Source organism: Penicillium angulare (genome assembly GCF_028827245.1).
Source record: "Penicillium angulare strain IBT 27051 chromosome Unknown utg000003l_segment0_segment0, whole genome shotgun sequence".
NCBI classification, from domain to species: domain Eukaryota; kingdom Fungi; phylum Ascomycota; class Eurotiomycetes; order Eurotiales; family Aspergillaceae; genus Penicillium; species Penicillium angulare.
The window spans coordinates 79,045-99,786 of NW_026623162.1; the positions used below are offsets into that span (position 1 = coordinate 79,045).

A 20,742-nucleotide genomic window follows, 5' to 3' on the forward strand; every position below is an offset into this window, starting at 1 on the left:
AAATTATCTCCTGAAATTTTGCTTTGACATTGCAGATCATGTAAAATCCCCTGATGGAGTTAAGAGTAGGGGGTCCATGCTCAGGTTCATTGGTGTCCGGGTTCCCCCTTAAAAGGAGTCGTGATAGTGAGAGAGAAGACTATGAAGAGTGTCAAGACTACAATAAGATCAAGAGAAAGAATATTAGCTGTTTATATTATTCTATTAATCATTTGGTAAATAAATGAAATTCAACTATACTAATTTCTATTCTGGTTGATTTATTTTATTTTATTTTTATTTTTGCCATCCCCCATAGTGTATCCCCCATACTACTGTATGTCCAAACTGCCACTCTCACCCCTCTCCCCTTCCCTTCTCTCTCCCTAATCTCTCTCTCTCTCTCTCTCTCTCTCTCTCTTCCTCCTCTTCTTCTCCATCCCCTCCCCTTCTCACCACTTCCCATCAGTCCGGCACATCCTTTGTATTAAGTGCCTTTTCAGCGGACTTCGGGGTTTTCTTCTTTTCTTCTCAATTTCTTCTTTTCGTGGGGTTCTTTTTTTTTCCATCGTGTTTTACCTTTCCCTTGTACATGGCCTAGATCGTCTCATCCACAACCCTCTGACCACCTTTCTTTTCCGACAACTCGCCTGGTTTCGAGTTCCCTGCATTCTATTGGCATCCAGCGTTTTCTTCCCTTCCATTTTGTCCCTTAATCGTTGTATCACTATACTGTTATGTCCCCCGGCTATCTAGAACAGGTATGGTTCCCCCTGGCTGACGCGTTGTTGCTCATCCATCCAACCCCCCCAACATCACACGCCACAAAAAAGAGAAAAAAAGGAGAAATTCAATTTTCATCAAAAATATCAAATCTTTCACTTGAATCCATATCCACGTTCCATTCCCTTCGAATCTCCTCCCTCTTAATGCCTATTTGCCGATTTACCGATCACGATCTCTCTCTATCCGAAGAGAACTTCAACATACTCCTGAATTCGCGACTGACACCTCATTCCTGATAGCCCTGCGTTTGACCCATCTGCCTTGACACGACATCAAGATCATCCTTTCCCTCCGCCGATTTTCGATCTGCGAGTTTCCTTGTCGAGAGATTCTCGACCGACCCGGACTCTCCTGATCCTTGATCTTCAACATTCTGGCGGAAAGAAACAATATGGCTGCGTTGGTTCAAACCATCCCGCAACAGACCGGCACCGTTCCCGTGCTCCAGACACGCCCTTCTTCCTCCTCAGGCACTTTTGCCTCTCCATCCCAGAACTCAGCCCGGTTCCAGAATATGTCGTGGACCACATTCAATGCTGGCAATTCGGGTACCTATCGAGCAGGTCAACCAGTTGTGGCTCCTTATGCGTTTACTCCAAACCAGAGTCACACATCCACTGCTCAGCAACATCGACAATCGTGGTCCCCCCATCTGCGGCCAGAACATCGTGCTTTCTCTGCCCCCACCATCCAGGGGCCGCCCCAGATGGCTCAGTCCGGGTCCAATCTCCGAGTCTCTAACCTTGCAGCTGGTTCTGTATCAACTTCTTCTTCAACCTCATCGCGTTCCCATGTCTCTCAGGATGATAGCGCCATCCCATCGCGCCAACCCAGAACGGACCAGCCGCTCCGTCCCCTATCCACTGCCAATCTCCCTACTCCCTCTGTCATGACCATATCCTCTCCTGCTGGCTCCGTCAAACCCTCTCCGAACCGCTACCGCCGTTCAAACCAACGCTCCCAATCTCCGGCTCCTCCAGCACCCCATCCTGTATCTACTTCTCCCGCCACCTCTACCACCACCACCTCTCCCACGCCCGCATCCGATGAACAGACAACTGAAACGCACACACCTCGCGCTGGTATTCCCCGGTCGAACGGTCACAATCGCTATTCTAGCGTAGATGATGCATCTCACGTAGATCGATCTCAACCAGAAGTTGCCAAGCGATATCGGAGGAGGAGCATGGGAGGCATGGATCCTGCTTCATATCCTAATCTACAACTTCCGTTGCCTTCCCCGTCTGAGCAACAACCGGCCTCTGGTCCTTATGACTTCATCGCTTTCGATACGAATCAGCGTCCTCAGTCATCCCACTCGCACCGAGGAAGCTCAGGGAGCGTTCACTCGACACATTCTTCGGCTTCTTCGGTAGGTCAATCCTTGAACATTCAATTGCATAATAAAGGGTAGCAAGCTAACGGTTTTCTGTTTTCTAGGCACGTGAACAGACCCCCGACGCCAACGCCTCTGGCAAGGCCGAAGAAAAGCGAGCGAGCAAACCGTCCCCTCTATCGCAACCGGCCTCGACCTCCACAGAAACAGAAACCCCGCCAGCCGAGCCCAAAGCCAAGGCTGAAACAAAGGCATCGTCGCCACCTGCACCTGACTCCCCTGCAGCCAGGCGCCTGGCCGAGTTGAAGAATGATTCCAAGCGCCCCGGAAAGTCACGTCTGAGGCGTGCTTTCTCCTTCGGCAGCGCATCGGAGCTTCTGAAGGCGACATCTCAAACCAAGCGCGAAGCAATTGCAGCAGAGAAGGCGCGTCGTGAAGCTTTGCGAGAGGAGCTGGGCGACGAGCAGGCCGCTATTGCCGAGCTGCAAGAAGCCAGTGGATTGGGTGAAAGTATCTATAGCCACCAAGGAGGATTCTTCTCTGGATCGACAGATGCTCTCTCTATTTCCTCCACGGCTTCATCGGCCTCCATGATGCTCCGTAAAATGGGTAAGGGTATGAAGAAATCCACTCGATCATTGGTTGGTTTGTTCCGTCCCAAGTCTGTCGCCAGCATCAATTCCGTGGAAGGCGCAAACACGGAGCCAATGGCCCTGCCTCAAATCTCAGTGGTTAATGTGGAAGCGGACCGTGAGAGCGTGGCCGTTAATTCCGATCCGACGGACATGCCCCGTGGTGGAACTGTCTTCCCCAAAGTAGAGGGCCCTGGATCTGAAGTTCGTCGCTCCACATCCATTCGTGAGAGAGAACAAAAAATTGTCTCGGACCCCAATGGAACGCGTAAAAGCATTGTTGGAGGTGACCGTGAACGAGCAGAAGTCTTGGCGGCTGTCCGGAAAGGAATCCTCAAGAAAACCCATTCCGACTACGGAGTTTCAGCACCAGCAAATGCACTGAACGGCAGCGACTCCCCACATTCCAGTGCCCCAGCCACTCCTAACGAGACGCCTCAACCCAGCCCTCGCCCAACTGAACAGGTAACCATTGCCGGAGAGGACTACTTCCTTTCTGGTGGAGGTCGATACACAAGCAGCGACGCGAAAAGCGCTCCCATTACTCCTCAGGCAGGTGGCGGCCGCAACATCGTTTTCAGTCCGCGTATTCAATTCCACGAAACATGGCCTCCTGGAGAGTACGACCGCCGTGGAGAGATCGCTACATGTAATCGTTTAACTCCTCTTCTTGCTCAGCAAATCCGAGAGGAGATCAATAACTTCAAGATGGTATGTCGAACCCCTCCCCTTAATTCCGCGGACTCTAAATAATCTAATCATTTAACAGGAGATGGAGGTCCACGAAAACTCCAAGATCTATACACACTTTATTTAAAATTGGTCAGGAATGCCTTGCAATGGCTTATCTCTCAACTTCGAATCGGCCAAGCCCTGCATCCTTGTCCATAGATCCTGCATAAAATCCGGCGACTTGGGGTTATTCTCTTATTTTATTTTCGTTCATTCACCCGCTACCGAACCGACTAGCATTTTGATCGGCTCACTTCCCATGAAACCTTGTGCCTTAATGCTTTTGTGATGCGGCGCTTACATTCAATCCCGGCTCTCGTTCCAACTTCTTTCTTTCTCCCGTCTGTGCCTCTATTGGTCTTGGAGGCCACTTGTTTATCAAAACGGTGGGGCTCGTTCCAATTCAAGCCTTGATGCTTATCTCGTTCCAACACTTGGGGTTATTTACCTCAGGCGTTGACCTAATGATTGTCTACTCCCTTTCTTCCTTGCCACCAATAGGCGCGACGGTCCTCGTTCTCGATCAATTTCTTTCTCATCTTCTGTCATTTCCGCGTGCATTCGAATCATTGTCATCGAATATCAGGAGCGTGGGCACTACTGGGCTGCTTTCTATTTTGTTTTCTAGCAAATCATTTGTCTGTGGTCATTTCTAGGCCCTCTTCTTTTCACCATTTCCATTATCATCCAGCTCGTTACAATAAAATCGAGCTCCTCTGCATTATGCCCACTTGGGATCTCATTGTTTCTCCACTTTCTTGGTTTAGTTTATTTCTTTGTCAGTAGTTTTGTATCTGTGGGGGAGGGGGGGGTGGGGGGTGTTATGTATCTGCGCAAAAACATGTACTTGTCTTGAATGGAGTTATCCATGGATTCGGTCAGGCTGAGTACAACGTAACGAGCATTATTCTTGTAGGTTGGAATGATATAGAAACCGTACGCTTGCGCGTTGCTCAACTGCCATTGTTTAACTGGAGGCCGAGGCTCAGCTCTTGAGGTGCATCCATGTACTATGTATCGTGTTATATCCAAGGTCATCACTGGCACTACCATGAAGGAGCTATCCAGTAGTCCCTCCAGGCCCCTCGATCAGCATCTCGAAACAGATCAATACCCCCCTCCACCCCATCTACACCAACCGTCCACACACCACTTTCAACCATCTCCTCCCACTGATTCATAAGTCTTTCTAATCGCTGAGATCTATGTTCCCCTCCAAACGCATAGTAACCACCATTCTGGAAGAGCTCAGTAAACGATCCAGCACTGACATGCGACCCATCGCTCTTCCTTGCGCCATTATCTCTATAATCAGGTCTCAACGCAAACGGCAAAACGAGACGAAATCCCGCTTCTTCATTATCATGCGCCCCTCGCTCTGTAGGCTCACTGTATAACCCCGCATAAATTGGGTCATTCTCATTAAAGGTTGTTTTTTCCCAGATCCTGGTTCTGCAAAACAAATGTCTGAGTTCTTCGTTGAACGGGACCGTGCGACTGCTATCCGCAGATGCAAATATTAAAACTGGCGCAACGGTTTCCCCCTCGAATGAACTGACTGGAGGTGATTTGGTGAATTGCTGTCGATTTATAAATGCTTGCTTATCGTGCGAAACGGCAAGACCTGGGGCAATCATGTTGAATCGTGGTGTTTTGATCCTCGTCAAGACAGAACGAATAAAACATTCTTTCGGAACCAGTGCAGCATCCAGATCTGCGTTTGTGAGAAATTGCGCATCTCGTGATAAATCCAATAAGGAGTCCTCTGGCATTCGAGATTCAATAGCAGCTGTGTATCTATCAATAGCAGCAACTGTATCATCAACCTGCTTTTCACAATATGTAAACCACGACCATGGACCGATCTGTGATCTAGTCTTTCGCACTTCCTCGGGAGTACCCTCATCTTCATGCGCGATTACCTTCCCCATTTTAATAAGATCAATCCAGTGACTTAATATAGTCTCTAAAGGAAACCACATATTATCATGCTCCGAAATGGGAAAAACATTATCGAAACTCCAAAGCGACAGAGTGAGCGTTGCACGATGAAGCTCCTGATCATATATCATGCCCATACAGTGTCCGCCTAGATCGGCAACAGTCCCGTATATAATCACGAATCGCTCCAAACCCCTCTCTTCAAGATTGTATTCGTCGTATAGCTCTAGTATCCATTCGTCGGCAAGTTGCGCATCTAACCCGTGCACGAAGTAGAAAAATTGATTCTCGGACTCGTAGGTTAAGTCTATGAGCTTGTTGACGGATGGGTGGAGCCGAGAGCGGAGTGCTGAGATATCGTGGTCAGGCTCGTAGCCTAGGGTTCTTGGACGCGCTGCTAGCTCGCTTGTGCTGGGGGTTTCCCAGTTGTGTTGCGCGGACCAGAGATATCCGACGATGTAGTTGTGGAGTCTTGAACAGCGGGTGTAGTCTAGGGTGTAGTCGTTTCGAGCTGGGTTTGATGGTGTGACTAGTGCATCTTCGATATCCAAGATGTCATGATGCTGTGAAGACATGTTTGATGGGGGTTTATTGATGTCTAGCGCTACGGCCCAGAGATATAGTATTAGGCGTTGGAAGAGTGTGAATCGACTTAAAAGAGGGGAACGCATGTCATGCGCTCAGCCTTCTATAGGGTCAGGACGACTAGGGTGAGATGGTCATTGGCGATAGACCAGGGGTTCAGGTGTTGAACGGTCTAGGCAGATAAAGCTAGCGGCTAGTCCGGCCGATATCCTCGGGGTTACGGGCGGATATAGCCACGCTCATTCGTGGTAAAGGAACATGAAAATTGTTAATGTTCTAGCTGCATAGCAATGAACTGATACATAATACTATTGAACCTTGGATGTGTATGTAGTGGGTATTGCAAATAATGATCGCCGGGAGAGGAATCACAGCCTTGGGGAATGCTTGATAATTGGCCCCCACACTACTGTCAACATTACGAATGTATGGATCCTTATGTGCATCTTGGTACATGGAAGATCAAATCATCGTTTATCAACTCCACTCTTTTCTCGCACTTCTCCTCTTCCATTTGTACGGGGTGCTCTCAATTCCTCTATTTATATTTCGATCAAGTCCGTAGTGCCCGTTCTCGAGATTCAAACTCTTTCATCCTATTTGAAACTTGAACCCAATTTTATCCCCCCTCCACAATCATGGTACCCACTATCCCTACAGTGAAATTTAACGATGGAGCCTCAATCCCAACTGTAATTTCCCCCATTCTCCTTCTTATGTCTTCGCAGCCTTCTGAGAGGGAAACCTGGAAAAATCACTGACTGCCTTTTTCTAGATGGGATTCGGGACAGGAACTGCATGGCTGAAGCGTGATCCTAGTGCCCCGTTGGACCGAGATCTGGTAAATATGATCAAATCTGCCATCCAGCAGGGATATCGACACCTCGATTGCGCTGAAGGTTACAATACCGAGGAAGAGCTCGGTGTCGCCATTAAACAATCTGGCATTCCGCGAGAGGAGCTGTTCGTAACTACCAAGGTTATCCAGAGCATTGACAATGTATCTCGAGCTATTGATACAAGCTTAAAGAAGCTTCAGCTTGGATATGTTGACCTGTAAGTGTTTTCTAAATTGATCTCTATATATAGCATCATGACCATGGTTCCGAGAACTGATACTAGTATTTCACAGATTCCTCATCCACAGCCCCTATTTCGCAAAATCCGACACTGAACTACAGACCACCTGGAAAGGAATGGAAGATATTAAACAATCAGGCAAAGCCAAATCAATCGGTGTCTCAAACTTCACCCGTCCCCACCTCGAAGCTATCCTCAAAACAGCAACTATAAAACCCGCTGCGAACCAAATGGAGTATCACGCCTACTTCCAACGAGCGAACAACTTTGTTTCATGGATGCAAGAGCAGGATATTACAGTCATGGCTTACTTTGGTCTTATGCCTCTTAAGCATGCTAAGAGTGGACCACTTACCGAGCCATTGGATACTATATCGAAGAACCATGGTGTGGATTCGAGTGCTGTCTTGATGCGGTGGCTTTTGAATCGTGGTATCGTTTCTATCTCTACTTCGAAGAAGACCGAGCGTGTTCAGCAGTATTTTCAGGCTTTGGGGTTGGAACTTAATTCTGAGGAGATGGGGGTTATTACGGAGGTTGGAAAGTCGTATCATTTTCGGGTGAGGTTGCCGAAGCCTTATGCGCCGGATTGGGCGGAGTATCCGGATGAGGATAAGTGGTGTGAGGAGATGTACTATTGAGTGTAGATGTTTACAATTTGATAGTTGAAGATAGGTTGATACTATTGGATATGGGAGCCGGGGGAGATTCGTGGGGTCCGGTTTATACTATAGAAGTAAGTGGTATCCATGGTATGTTGCTTGGGAGATTAAATGTATTGAATAGGAAATTGGTTCTTTTACCATTTATTATTGAACGTTTAAGATCGGCACTGCCATGCTTTCCGGTGTAGATTATTTAAGTGTGGCCATATGACATGCCAGCATTCTGAGTTTGAAGTGTAAAAAATTAACAAAGTTTGCTGAATATCGAGTTGAAAGAGACTGGTTGAACGAATCCTTCCTCCCCACGGGTGGATTCATTGCGGCGCTAAAAAGCAGATTTTTTTACCGGGATAATGTAGGTTATCCTAACAACTTCCAGTCCTGTATTGGAATAGCCTGGATTTTTTTTTTGGAATTATCCGGACTGTCTATGTTCATATGTCCATGCCATTTAAAGGCTGTTCTCCGGAGTGTATCCATGTGATAATAGGGTGAGTCCTGCTGATTTAGTCGATGTATCAGTTTTAGCACCGGCAATGTCACTCTGAAGAGCTGTTTAGCCATGTTCAGTATAATACTGTAGGTATATGGTGAGCAAGGAGGCCAGGCTGGGAAGTAGAATCAAATATATCAGTTTTAGTAAGTAGAGAGAAGAGAAGATTCATCAAAGATCACCAAAAGCCACCACATGCATCCACCCCGGAACCACCGCACTCCAAAAAAAAAAAACCACACTACGCACCAACGCTTCTAGAGATCTAGCGACCTAGATTAAGTCTCTGGTGATGTCTCTCCTCTCCCACCGTAGGTCTGGTGAGGGTATTCGGTTTCCATGCAAACTCCATAATCCATGCCAATCGCAATAAAAGAAATTGTAGTGATAAGTGTTCAAGTGTTATCCAACTGGGTTCTTAGACACTGACACCAGGGAAACAGTCGGCCATGCCCTTGGAATGCTTGTTGGTGGCGTGCTCAAGGAGACTAAAGAATCAAATGAGATCGGGTTAGTAGTGGTCGAACCCGAGTAGATGCGATAAGGAATTGGTATACGCACGCAGGACCCTTAGTGGTCTGGAGGAAGGTTTGTTTGCAAGTTTGACATTGAATACTCATGGCTTGCTCGTTCTATTCGTGGATTCCGATGTTAGTGGCACAGACTTTGTGGATAGAGGGTCAAATTGGGCAGGACACCACAGGTGCCATAGGTATAGACTTACAGTCTTTTTTTGCGACTTAGGACCAGCCTTAGCGTCCTTTGCGTTGCGCTCACGCTTCATGTTGGCCTTGGCACCCTGCAGAACATTGTTAGATTATGGCGCGCATAGTGAGGGGAGGTGGAGCGCAAGGAGACGCTCCGCCAAATTGGTTTTTTTTTTTTGGCGGGGAGGGGATGGAGGGGTAAGAATTTGAGGGGAAGAATGCGTACGTTACCCATTTTGGCGAGAGTGATGAAGTAAAGATTGACTTTAAAACGAGAGGAATACAACGAGCGAGAGAGAAAAAAACGAAGGCGTTGGGATGTGGAGAAGGAGGAGAAAGGAAGAAGGTGGAGGGAAGAAAGAAAAATAAAAATCCAGTCTTAGCCAGTCCCGATCCACACTCACAATCAATTTCCCAATCAGTTTTCTTATCGGGCACAACACTAACCCACTCCACGCTTTATCGGGCAATCCGTGTCGATCCTCGACCCAATCATGTGCACCGTGGATTGCTTTTCCTACCTCCTGCAGCGCCCACTTGAAGAACTTCTTTATTCCCCCTCCGATCCCTTTTTGGACTTCTCCTTCCACACTGCACCTGGTCTGTTTAAGAACTGAAGGGCCTCCGATGCTATTTCCAAGTCAAACCCATTCGTGGGAATCATCTAAATTGCGGTACTATGGCTCATCCAACATCCAGAGGAGCATATCCGCTTCCGGGTGCCTTTGGGACATCTAGGGAACGCGAGTCTTTTAGGTACGTGACATGTCTTGAAATTCGACCTCTGGACCTCTTGGCCTTGAGTGAATAGAACAGAGTTGAAGGAAATGGAAGGGAAAGACTGGAATGGGTGATCGCCAGTCGACAAAGCTGACCCCGTGACTCGTACATTTAGGTACCTGCCTCCGTACCATCTGCAAGCGCAACCCCTTCCCCATATCGATCAAGACACCCAACCCACGCCGTCTGTTGCCCGCTCCTCGCTGGATCCGGCTTTGACCTCATTCGCTCAGCTGGGCACTTTCCGGTTAAACGCCAAACGGACACTGATTTCGCTATTTGGCCGAAGTGCACAGTTCGTACTCACCGAGGCCACATCTAATCTGGGACTGAGCGGTGACCCCAGTGACAATGAGCGCCAGGGGTTATGGATTGGATGTTGCACGGTCAACTATCAGCGTAGTCTGTGCAAATCTTTGGTAAAGCATTCGCAGACTACGGGGGACATTTATCAGCCGTTAGTTGTAACGGATTTGAGTCAAGACGACGAGCTGAAAGATCATACAGATGTCGTGAACCAGCCCCATATGCGCTTTATGGCGTGTAGTCCCATCGTGAGCCCAAAGGGGATATTGATTGGATCTTATACGGTGTTGGACGACAAGCCTCACGACCCATTGGATCATGGCTCGATGAAATTCTTGACTGACATCGCTTGTACGGTTATGGACCATCTAGATGCAACTCGATCTCGACATGACTATCTTCGAAGTGAACGAATGATAGTGGGACTCGGAAGCTTTTTGGAAGGAAAAGGCTCGCTGCGCAACGCGTGGATTCATGAGCATGAGAGTGCTTTTACGCCAATATCCCCGGGCGAGGACCTTGACAGAGAAGGGCATATCAATCAAGCGCAGCAGCAGAAGCAAGTTCTTGAGCATGACTTATTGGCTACAGCAGCCCACAACAATCAAATTGAATTGCCGTTCCGCCCACAAAATTTCGACACCACCCGAAGCCAGAAGCCAATAAGCCTCGGCACGCAATCAAACCTTTTGGCCACCTCAACTATCGAGTCGCGGGATTATTTTTATCCTCGACATAGACGTGGATCCCATACGGCCATCGCGCCATCATTCAAGGGGTCTCAAAAGCAACCGCCGAAAGCTAAACATGCTACCAAAATAAAAGAGACATTCTCTCGCGCTGCCAACATCGTTCGTGAGAGCATGGAGGTGGAGGCCGTTGTTTTCTTCGATGCCAATTTCCGTTCCCCACATGCCTTGGTGAAACCTCCCAAGAATGACGCTGACAGTGGTAGTAACTTGGAAAGTTGCTCCTCTAGTGAGGAGGAAGCAAAGGGCCGTGGAATTCCTCCACTCCAAGAACTTTCAAGTGGTCCAGAGCCTAAAAATTGCGGCAAAGACTCTGTGGACCCTTGTGAGATACTTGGATTCGCGACATCGGAGGTCTCTAGCGTGAACAAGGAGCGCCTGACCAACAACACTGTAGCAATATCTGAAACTTTCCTTGCGCAGCTTCTACGCCGGTATCCACGAGGCCGGGTTTTTAATTTTGGCGCCGATGGGTCTATCTCATCAGATGATACGAGTGATGGCAATCTCCCACGGAATGGAGCCAAGAAGTTTAAAAGAACTCGAAAGTCGTATCTACGCCAAGATGGGGCGACTCTCCGACAACTCGCCCCTAACGCTCGTAGTATCGTATTCTCTCCACTCTGGGACTCGCACAAAGAGAGATGGTACTCGGGTTGCTTGACATGGACAAAGGCCCCTTACCGTGCCCCCACTACAAACGATGACTTGGCTTTCTTGTTCGCATTTGGGCACAGTTTGATGGCGGAAATCCATCGACTGGGTGCTCTATTGACCGAGCGAGCGAAATCGGACTTGCTGGCGGGAATTTCTCACGAGCTTCGATCGCCTCTCCATGGAATTTTTGGCACAGTGGACATTTTAAACGATACTGCCATGGACGTCCTGCAACGCGGATTTATGCATACCATTTCATCTTGTGCTTTTACGCTTCTTGGGTCAATAGACCAACTTTTGGAATATGCCAGTATCAATGATGTTCAGCCCAAACCGAAAAATGCAGAACCCCGAATTCCAAGGAATCTTGCAACGGCAAGCGATGGAGAATCTCATGGAGAATCTCAACTGAAGAAAACAGACCAATATTCCATTGTTCAGTTGGATGCTGTCGTGGAAGATGCCATTGAAACGGTTTTTGCAGGATATTCATTCCTCAAAGCCACGGACACACGAAACCCAGTACCATCCAACGGCAGCGCCTTTAATCCTTTCGATTTTGAGGATAATGTCAAGGTCGTTCTTGACATTGATCGTTCCAAGAAATTGAAGTTTGCCGCTCGTCCCGGGGCTTGGCATGTTATTCTTACAAATTTCTTCGGCAATGCCTTGAAGTTTACGGAAGAAGGATTTATATATGTTTCTCTCAAAGCCGATCCGGTCAAGTTTGATGCCGACGGTGAAGCTCTGCAGTCAAAAATCACGTTGTGTATCAAGGATACTGGATGCGGAATGGAAGAAGAATTCCTCAAGAACGAATTATTCACTGCTTTCTCGAAAGAAGATAAACTTACCATTGGGAATGGCCTTGGAATCAACATCGTCAACCGTATAGTATCATCACTTGGTGGTGAAATTCAAATCACATCGCAAAAAGGCGTCGGAACAGAGGTTGTGACGACTGTGACACTGGACCATGTTTCTCAGGATAGTCTTCCACTTGGTAGTTCCAATAATGAACCATTCTCCCCAGCCACGAGGGCTTTTGTGAATGAGAAAACTATCGGCATAATACTTCATACGACATCTGATGGGGATGCGGCGCTACTTTCAGCTACTCATAGAGTGTGCGAAAACTGGTTCCAGATGAAGGTCGAATTGGTCGATCCATCTGACATACACCTTGGCCATTGTGACTTTTACATTGCCCTTCATGAATCTCTGGCTTTAGGAAATCATGGTATCCTGCCCATTCGCAATCGTTATCGTGGTCGAGCAAGCCCGCCAGTCATTATCATCTGTTCCTCTCAAAGGATTGCGCATGAATTGGCGTCCCAAGACCGAAAGAACTCAGGAGTCTTCGAATTTATCAGCCAGCCTTGCGGGCCTTACAAATTAGCAAAATCCTTGGAGATATGTGTCCAACGCCAGTTGCTTCGCGACGACTCTTCGCATCGATCTCCATTCGCCCCGAGTCCTAATTCCATGGCGTCAGATATTCAGTCCTATGGCAAAATGATTCAAGATTCAACTTCACACAATATGTCGCTTTTGAATACTCCGTCGGGGCCGTTAAAAACCCTCCCGAAAGAAGCGATCACCAATTCTCTAACCCCACCCGCGTTCCTCGTCACCCCGGGATGGGACCAAAATGCGGCCGCTGAGGATTATCTTTCTGTTCAACCTTGCCATAGGATCATCCCTGGGACAATCCTCTTGGTGGATGATAACGAGATCAACATCAAGATTCTGGTGGCTTACATGAAGAAATTGGGCTACTGCTATGCTGCAGCACGTAATGGACAAGAGGCCCTTGATTTCTTCAAGGCGAACGCACGTGTTGTTGAGGTTATTTTGATGGGTACGTTTCGAATTTATACCCTTTTGATTTCTTTTTTACTCATGCTGATCTAACTTGTTAACAGATATTTCAATGCCTGTTATGGATGGGATCGAATCCACTCGTCGAATCCGCGAATTTGAAAAGACTGTTCAGGATAAAGAACGGACTTTGATTATCGCATTGACGGGCGTGGCGCAAGTGGAAACCGAACGCGCCGCTGTTGCGTCTGGGATGGATACATTCTTGACCAAGCCCGCCCGATTGGATAGCCTTTTGCCGCTTATAGAACCACGACTGCCGCGACCAGAGACGGGGAATGCCGGGAGGTGACATTTGCATTTTTTGAGTACACGAGCCTGGCGCGTATATATGAAGTCCACTTTTTTGATACCATTTTAAACGACTATTTATACATACTATTGAATTTCATTTCACTTTTGGATCGGTTGGAAATTACAAGATTGCATAAATATCTCACTTTGGCATGTTAGAACTAGATGGGAAGATGAATATAGCCGGGGGAAATTTATCTTGAGCTCGCTAAATGTGCAATAAGGTCATGTTGCACATTCTCCAAGCCTTAGCGTAGTCTTGGCGATGTCATACGATTTGCCTCATACTAGTATCTGCGCACCGATATCGAACCATTAGAGTGGGAGACAAAGTATACCCCCACGCTAGCAAGGACACCGAGACTTGCACGGAGTATCTCCGCGGCTCCCAGTCGAACTCGAACCCCCAACACAAACAGGCGATCTTTGCCTCTTTTCTCCTCTTATCACAACGGGCCGGGGAATGGCCACAGGCATCTCGCCCGTGTTAACCTTGGCAGTACACCTGGTCCCCGCGATAGCCTGTCGTGGCCGACACCGACACGAGAGTTTTCCCATCCAAGACTACCTTTCGGTATCTAGGTCGGCCTTTTTGTCTCCCGATCTCAACTCTCTCCTACCCCCACGTCTGCCAATGTTCTTGGACCCTGACTTTCCCAGTATCAAACATAAATGAAGACTTTCTGCAGTCCTCGGTGGGTCGCGACGGACTCGGACTTTGTGGGGTTACATTACACTCGGGACCCGCTTCCCCATGTTCTCCGGGTTTTCTCCAACCTTTTACCCCGAGATTTCATCTTTTATCGTAGGATTGTAGTGCTCCTGGTAATTTCCATTATTGCTGGTCGACCCCCACTCGATCTCGTGAAGCTGAGCTAGTGACTGGACCCTGAAATAATATTTTTTGGAAAAAAAGAGCGCTAGCCAGCTCGTGCGTCTTGCTTTTATCCGTGCTGAAAACAGTCTGGGCTTTGGTAACTTGCGTCCTTCCTCATCTGATCTTCCTTCTTTTCACATTCCTAACTCTTCACCTTTTTTCATGCTTTAATATCCTGCAACCTCCTCCCGGCTCTATTCCTGAGACCAAGTCTTTGTTCTTCTTTAGTTCTCGCGTCCTTGCCTTGACAAGGGTGATCCTGCTTCCCATCCGCTCCACTTCCCCCCGTTACACGAAGAACCAACACAGGATGTCCCCTGAAGAACCAGATAATATTGAGACGGGGATTAGCAAGGCACACGTGGACAATGTGGAGATTGTTGCTAATGCCGCCAAACCCAACCCGCGCAAAGAAGCACCGCCTTATGTCGCTGGTTTAGATCCTGAAGAACGAATCCGAGCTGAGAAGGCTTTGGTTCGCAAGATTGACCTTCGCCTTCTGCCTATGATTATTATCATGTATATCCTGAACTATCTGGATCGGAACAATATTGTGGGTTCTATTTGTATCTGTCAATAATTTGTGGACTGGATCAGTGGTACTGACTTTGATAAGGCGTCTGCTCGTTTAGCTGGTTTGGAGTCGGATCTAGGTCTTCATGGAAACCAGTATGCGGTTAGTTATGCGCGATGACATCTGACTACTTTGATTTATACTTATACTGTGGTTTTACTGTGGTTATAGACCTGCGTTAGTATCTTGTTCGTGGGTTACCTCTTGATGCAGAGTAAGTTTGAAACCACGAGAAAGCTCGACAGTTTTCTTCGAAACTAACAATCGTTACATGTAGTTCCATCAAACTTGATGTTAAACAAGTTTGGAAAACCTGCCATCTACCTACCCGTGGCTATGGTCACCTGGGGTATCATTTCGGCAGCTACAGCTGCTGCCCAAAACTTCGCTGGTCTTGTCGTAATCCGATTCTTTCTGGGTTTTATTGAGGCTGCCTACTTTGTGAGTGACGGTAATGCATTTTGACACGATTTTCGTTGCTAATTATTCTTACTAGCCCGGATGTCTCTACTTCTTGAGTGCTTGGTATACCCGTAAAGAACTTGGATTTCGCACCGCAGCCCTTTACTCCGGTTCTTTGCTCTCTGGTGCCTTTTCTGGACTTATTGCTGCCGGTATTATCAACGGCATGGAAGGTGCTATGGGTCTCCGAGCTTGGTAAGATAGTCTAATGTTTTGTTATGAACTACATTCATCTAACATACAGTATAGGCGATGGCTGTTCATAATCGAGGGCGCTGTTACTATCGTAGTCGCCTTCGTTGCCCTTTGGGTTTTACCTAATTTCCCCCGAACCACACCTTGGCTTTCAGAGGAGGAAAAGCAGTTGGCTGTCTGGCGCTTAGAGGAAGACATTGGTGAAGATGATTGGGTCGACAGTGAACAACAGTCGTTACTGCAAGGCGCAAAGCTAGCATTTGTCGACCCCAAGACTTGGATTTTGGTATGTCATGCAGCTCACAGACTCAATGCTATGATATTGAAAAGAACAACTTTGCTAATGAATTATTCTTACTAGACCCTCCTGATTTTGGGTATCGTTTCCTCTGCTTCCGTCACCAACTTCTTTCCCACCGTTGTCAAAACCCTTAACTATGGCAACATCGAAACGCTGCTCCTTACCGCACCACCATACTGCTTAGCCGTCATCTGCGCTTTCGCTAACGCATGGCATGCCGATCGTACCGGGGAACGATACTTCCATATTACACTTCCTCTCTATATTTCCGTTGCAGCTTTTATTATCGCTGCCTCTACCACTGGCACTGGCCCTCGCTATTTGTCTATGATGCTGATGGTCCCATCTTTCTATTCTGGATACGTCGTGGCTCTGGGATGGATCTCAAATACCCTGCCCCGTCCTGCAGCTAAGCGTGCTGCTGCTATTGCCTTGATTAATGCCATCAGCAATTCTAGTAGTATCTATGCTAGTTATATGTACCCTGACAGCGATGCTCCACGTTTTGGTAAGTTTTCATGTTCCCAGCCTTTCTTGCTCTCGTCTTTATATACTGATCGTCTGTGTTAGTTCCCGCCATGGCTGTAAATTGCGGTACCGCATTCATGGCCATCGTAGCGGCTACGATTCTTCGGTTCATCCTCGTCCGCCTCAACAAGAAGCTCGATCATGGTGAGGAGGTTGAGGGTGCCGTTCTTGGCCGCGCTGGAAGTCGTGGCTTCCGCTATCTGGTCTAATCCACGTCTGAATATTGACTACTGCTATGGTTTACGAAATGATGTGGGGGATTTCGCGATTGATGAAAACGAAAGTATCTTGATATTTTCAAAAACTAGGGCATATAGTATGCTATTTTAGCTCAATTGAATATTTCACGCAAACTCGAGTCGTTTTTCTGTCCATACTGGTCGAAGACTTGCATCGTTGATCTGGCGAGTATTCAATGAGCTCCCAGCAGCATAATTAACCTTCCAATCAACAGAAATGCTACCTCCTTCTTCAGACTGTGTCCAAACGGCAACAGCAATCGTATTCTCACCACTATAATCCAAAACACCCGGCGGAACAGGGAACTCAACCTGATTTCCAATATAAGGATTAAATCGTCCATACTGGTACCCGTTAACAAACAGCTGTGCGCGATAGGTAAGTGCCGAGCTAGACGGTGTTCCAAGAACAAATGATATCGAAATATCATGATCAGAGGGCAGATCAAGCGAGACAGTCGTGCGGAAAAATCCTACAGTCGCCCCGCTAACACTTAGTGATGAACCCTTCACGCTTGTCCATGATGATTCTTTGTATCCTGGTAAATGCCATCCGACACGTTCGCCGTATAGACCGTCTTCATTGTAGACGCCGCGCACGGGGTCAAGGTTACTTTCTCCACCTGCTGTTCCGGCTAGGCGCCAGTGTGTGAAGCCGGTTGAGTCGGTGAGTTTTGCGTCTAAGATTCCGCGGGGATTTAGAGCACCTGTTGTTTCGTCGTGGCCTGTGTCGTCGTGGACGACTAGGAGAATGTTTGGCTTGGTGGTGTGTAGGGTGACGTTTGTGAAGGGGAGGGTGAGACTGGCTTGTTCTGCTGAGTCGTTGCCGTAGAAGGAGCCTAGGTGTTCTCCGTTTAACCAGGCGGTCCAGCCGCTGGGAAAATATTAGTCATTGTAGTGTCTAGGGGGGTTGAAGGGTTGGGTAGTCGATCACTCACAAAGCTGTTCCTCCTTGGACGTTTAGGCTCACACCTGAGGCGCTACCGTTGAAGTATCCGCGCCAGAGACGGATTCCGTTGTGGAAACCTAACGAGGTCAGTGTTAGATGAATTCAAGGAACTATATGTGTTGGGACTTGGAGACTTACCGTATTCATCTGCGTATAGGACTGGGAGAGTTGTAGGAGTCCTGGGATTGAGTGTCGTCATATGATCAGCATCTAGATAGAGAATAGTTAGATAAGATCAATGGGTTTCTTCAAGGCATCTAATCCAGGTATTCACTAACCAACCCAAGCAGCACCAGAGTCATCATAATCAGCGAATCGCTCTGGTAAGCTGTCTTTTGACTTCCAGGAAGTCAATTTCGGTAACGTGACAGACTTCGATGCGGAGAGTGAGCCTTTCAAACTGCCATATGCCGTTCGGCGAGTAGAGATCTTTTCGCCGTTCCAGGTCACAGATGTAACAGCCTTTGGAGCGAAGATCTCCAGCGTGGTGGAATTGACGATGTCACCTGTTACGGCAAGCTTGGATCCGGATCGACTGGCTCCACGGACGAGATAAGGGCCTTGGACGAGAACTAACTCATTGTTAGCGTGAGTGCTCGGCAGAAAATTTTGGATTGGGAAACATACCATTTTCTGTCTCCGGTACAAATGGACTGGTAGTGAGAGCAGGAGCCCAGAATTCATAAGCGTATGTCCGATCCAGAAGGAGAACGCGGATCCCGTCAATCTCCAAAACACTCATACCGTAAGACTGAGTGAAGGTTGCTGTGAGACCCCCGTGCTCTTTGATAAACTTAACCTTTGAGCACCCTTGGCATGAACTGATCGATCCCTTCTTTGCGCCTTTGATATTGAACTCCCCAGACTCTCCCGTGGGAACCCAAAGAGCTAAAGTCGGGACACCATCCAAGATGGAATATGTCAAGACCTCCGCAGTCGAGTACAGCAGCTTCGCAGATCCAAATGTGAAATCCGTGACGACAATCTTAGACTGATGTCCATTGAGACGAACAACGCCTCCATGGCTGGGAACAGTCAATGCCCCAACAGAGGTATCCACCTTGATATGGAAAGCCTCATTCGTACCGTTCGAAGTAGTCACATGGAAAGCCGCATAGAATCCAGCATTCGTGCTCGGGTTCCGCAACTCATACGCTCGTACAGCTGAGTTATCAGTATACTGAGTCCCATTACCAATCAGATCAGTCATAGTCAGATCCTTAGCGCTACGTGTGAACAGGGCCAAAAGCTTGGTCTCGTAATACTTCGATCCAATCGATCGGTCTTCTGAAATAGGCGAGGAATAGTCGTAACTGCTTGCTGTTACTGGGGCTGCGATACCGCCCCAATTCGTTCCACCGAAGATCATGTATAGACTCATAGCTGTGACGCGCTGCCCGATGTTCCAGCGGTAGAACAGGTTGGCGAATTCGGCGCCTGTATCGTCGGGACAGCCGCCTTCTGGGCCTCCCCAGGGATTGTAGGAGCCTCCCTGGAATTCTGGCATGAATTCAGGAAGTGTGGGCTGGTAGTCTTGGAAATAGTCGTAGTAGTCTACTACTTGGTATGCTACGTAAGCACCATTGGTTGAATCACAGACGCTGAGGTCGCAAGTCCAGCACTAAGATTTTGATTAGTATCGTTTTTTGTGCTAAGCAAGAATTCATGTATAATGGTGCGAAGAACTTACAGATGGGTATGAATCCACGCCGGCGATATCGACATTACCTCCCTCGTTGGAGAAGTCACTTCCCCATGAGTGTGAGTTCATGTTAGGATCATTCGATGTCAACGGAATCTTGATTCCATTTTGACGGGCATTTTCTTCAAGGAGCTCCATGTATGAAATGGCAGTCTCGTTAGGAGTCTTTTCTGTGGTGGAAATCCACTGATCACCGTACTCGTTCTCAATCTGATAGCAAATCGCATTTTCTCCTTCAGTAACTTGGTACCGACTGGTAATCTTCGACATCTCCGTAAAATAAGGCGTCCACGCTTTTGTATAGCGGGTATCGTTATTGCGAAGACTGCCATAGTCTCCCGTCGTCAACCAGAGGGGAAACCCACCAGCTGTGGTCTCAGCATTGATGTAGGGACCCGGGCGCACGATGATGTATAGCCCAATCTCCTTGGCGAGCTCAAAGAGTGGAGTGATGTCGTGAGCGCCCGTAGAGAAATCCAAGGTCTCGTTGTTTGGTGCATGGTAAGCCCAGTTGGAATAGAATGAGAAAGCAGTGAAGCCTGCAGCTTTAACCTTCTCTAAAATATCTCTCCATAGCTCTGGAACGGGAATTCGCCAGTAATGGAACTCTCCGGAGAAGATAAAGATCCGCTGTGTGTCGATTTGGAAGCTGTAATGGTCCCATTCTACGACTTTGTTGTATCCGTCGTTGTGTAATGGCCATTGAGTCACTGAGTCCTCGGCAGTAGATGATAAACAGAGGAAGAAGAGGGAAATCCACAAACTGTGGAGTATCCTTCGTAGTCCTGCCATTTTGTACCAAGCTCAAACGTGGGTCCGTCTTTAATTTGTTTCCAGGCCCGAGCCGACTCTCAATGTCGAAAGTTAGGAACAATCAACCCGACATGCTGGAAGATAATGATCTAATTTATATCAATACTTATCTCGGATATATGGCCGGTAATTTTGAAGCCTTCGTGCCCGCACAAGCCTCATTTCAATTGGTAGTATCTCCGATTTGTAGAAATCTAAGCGAAGCTCCACGCTCCATCTCCCCCGCATGAAGTGGGACCTGCGCAACGACATTTTTCCTCCATTCAGCTTGCTAGTAAGGGTCCGAGTACGAGTTTAGTCCATATTATGGGAGTTAATTGAGCCATCGCGGGAAAACATTCATTAATCATTAATATTATCTAACTAATTTCCGCGCCCATTTAACTCAATGTAAAACGTTAGCTCGTCAAATCCACCGCTTTATCACCAGATTGGGAACATAGACGCCTTTTCCGAGAACTGTCGGGGCAACTAACCGAAATAAATAGAATAGAATAAA

General features: G+C 47.6%; 7 protein-coding genes across 7 annotated transcripts; 4 read left to right on the forward strand and 3 right to left on the reverse strand.

Annotated features, from left to right (window-relative positions):
• Positions 1-1,156: 1,156 nt before the first annotated feature.
• On the forward strand, positions 1,157-3,550 carry N7478_002279 (uncharacterized protein; the record flags this gene model as incomplete). The annotated part of the gene is made up of 3 exons (XM_056918493.1): positions 1,157-2,137; positions 2,206-3,444; positions 3,503-3,550. 3 exons carry the CDS (start codon positions 1,157-1,159, stop codon positions 3,548-3,550), a joined length of 2,268 nt encoding a protein of 755 aa, XP_056781651.1.
• A 961-nt stretch (positions 3,551-4,511) lies between these two features.
• On the reverse strand, positions 4,512-5,981 carry N7478_002280 (uncharacterized protein; the record flags this gene model as incomplete). The annotated part of the gene is made up of 1 exon (XM_056918494.1): positions 4,512-5,981. One exon carries the CDS (start codon positions 5,979-5,981, stop codon positions 4,512-4,514), a length of 1,470 nt encoding a protein of 489 aa, XP_056781652.1.
• Positions 5,982-6,629: 648 nt separating this feature from the next.
• Positions 6,630-7,712, forward strand: N7478_002281 (aldo/keto reductase; the record flags this gene model as incomplete). The annotated part of the gene is made up of 3 exons (XM_056918495.1): positions 6,630-6,683; positions 6,767-7,047; positions 7,124-7,712. The coding sequence occupies 3 exons, from the start codon at positions 6,630-6,632 to the stop codon at positions 7,710-7,712; spliced, it is 924 nt and encodes a 307-aa protein (XP_056781653.1).
• A 935-nt stretch (positions 7,713-8,647) lies between these two features.
• N7478_002282 (uncharacterized protein) lies at positions 8,648-9,171 on the reverse strand (the record flags this gene model as incomplete). The annotated part of the gene is made up of 4 exons (XM_056918496.1): positions 8,648-8,717; positions 8,791-8,861; positions 8,954-9,028; positions 9,163-9,171. The coding sequence occupies 4 exons, from the start codon at positions 9,169-9,171 to the stop codon at positions 8,648-8,650; spliced, it is 225 nt and encodes a 74-aa protein (XP_056781654.1).
• A 444-nt stretch (positions 9,172-9,615) lies between these two features.
• Positions 9,616-13,601, forward strand: N7478_002283 (hybrid sensor histidine kinase/response regulator; the record flags this gene model as incomplete). Its single annotated transcript, XM_056918497.1, has 3 exons — positions 9,616-9,692; positions 9,832-13,289; positions 13,354-13,601. 3 exons carry the CDS (start codon positions 9,616-9,618, stop codon positions 13,599-13,601), a joined length of 3,783 nt encoding a protein of 1,260 aa, XP_056781655.1.
• A 1,189-nt stretch (positions 13,602-14,790) lies between these two features.
• Positions 14,791-16,749, forward strand: N7478_002284 (putative MFS transporter; the record flags this gene model as incomplete). The annotated part of the gene is made up of 8 exons (XM_056918498.1): positions 14,791-15,033; positions 15,097-15,156; positions 15,226-15,268; positions 15,332-15,495; positions 15,551-15,711; positions 15,766-15,997; positions 16,073-16,520; positions 16,583-16,749. The coding sequence occupies 8 exons, from the start codon at positions 14,791-14,793 to the stop codon at positions 16,747-16,749; spliced, it is 1,518 nt and encodes a 505-aa protein (XP_056781656.1).
• Positions 16,750-16,884: 135 nt separating this feature from the next.
• On the reverse strand, positions 16,885-20,222 carry N7478_002285 (glycoside hydrolase family 35 protein; the record flags this gene model as incomplete). Its single annotated transcript, XM_056918499.1, has 6 exons — positions 16,885-17,653; positions 17,718-17,805; positions 17,867-17,938; positions 18,007-18,300; positions 18,356-19,349; positions 19,419-20,222. 6 exons carry the CDS (start codon positions 20,220-20,222, stop codon positions 16,885-16,887), a joined length of 3,021 nt encoding a protein of 1,006 aa, XP_056781657.1.
• Between the last annotated feature and the right edge of the window lie 520 nt (positions 20,223-20,742).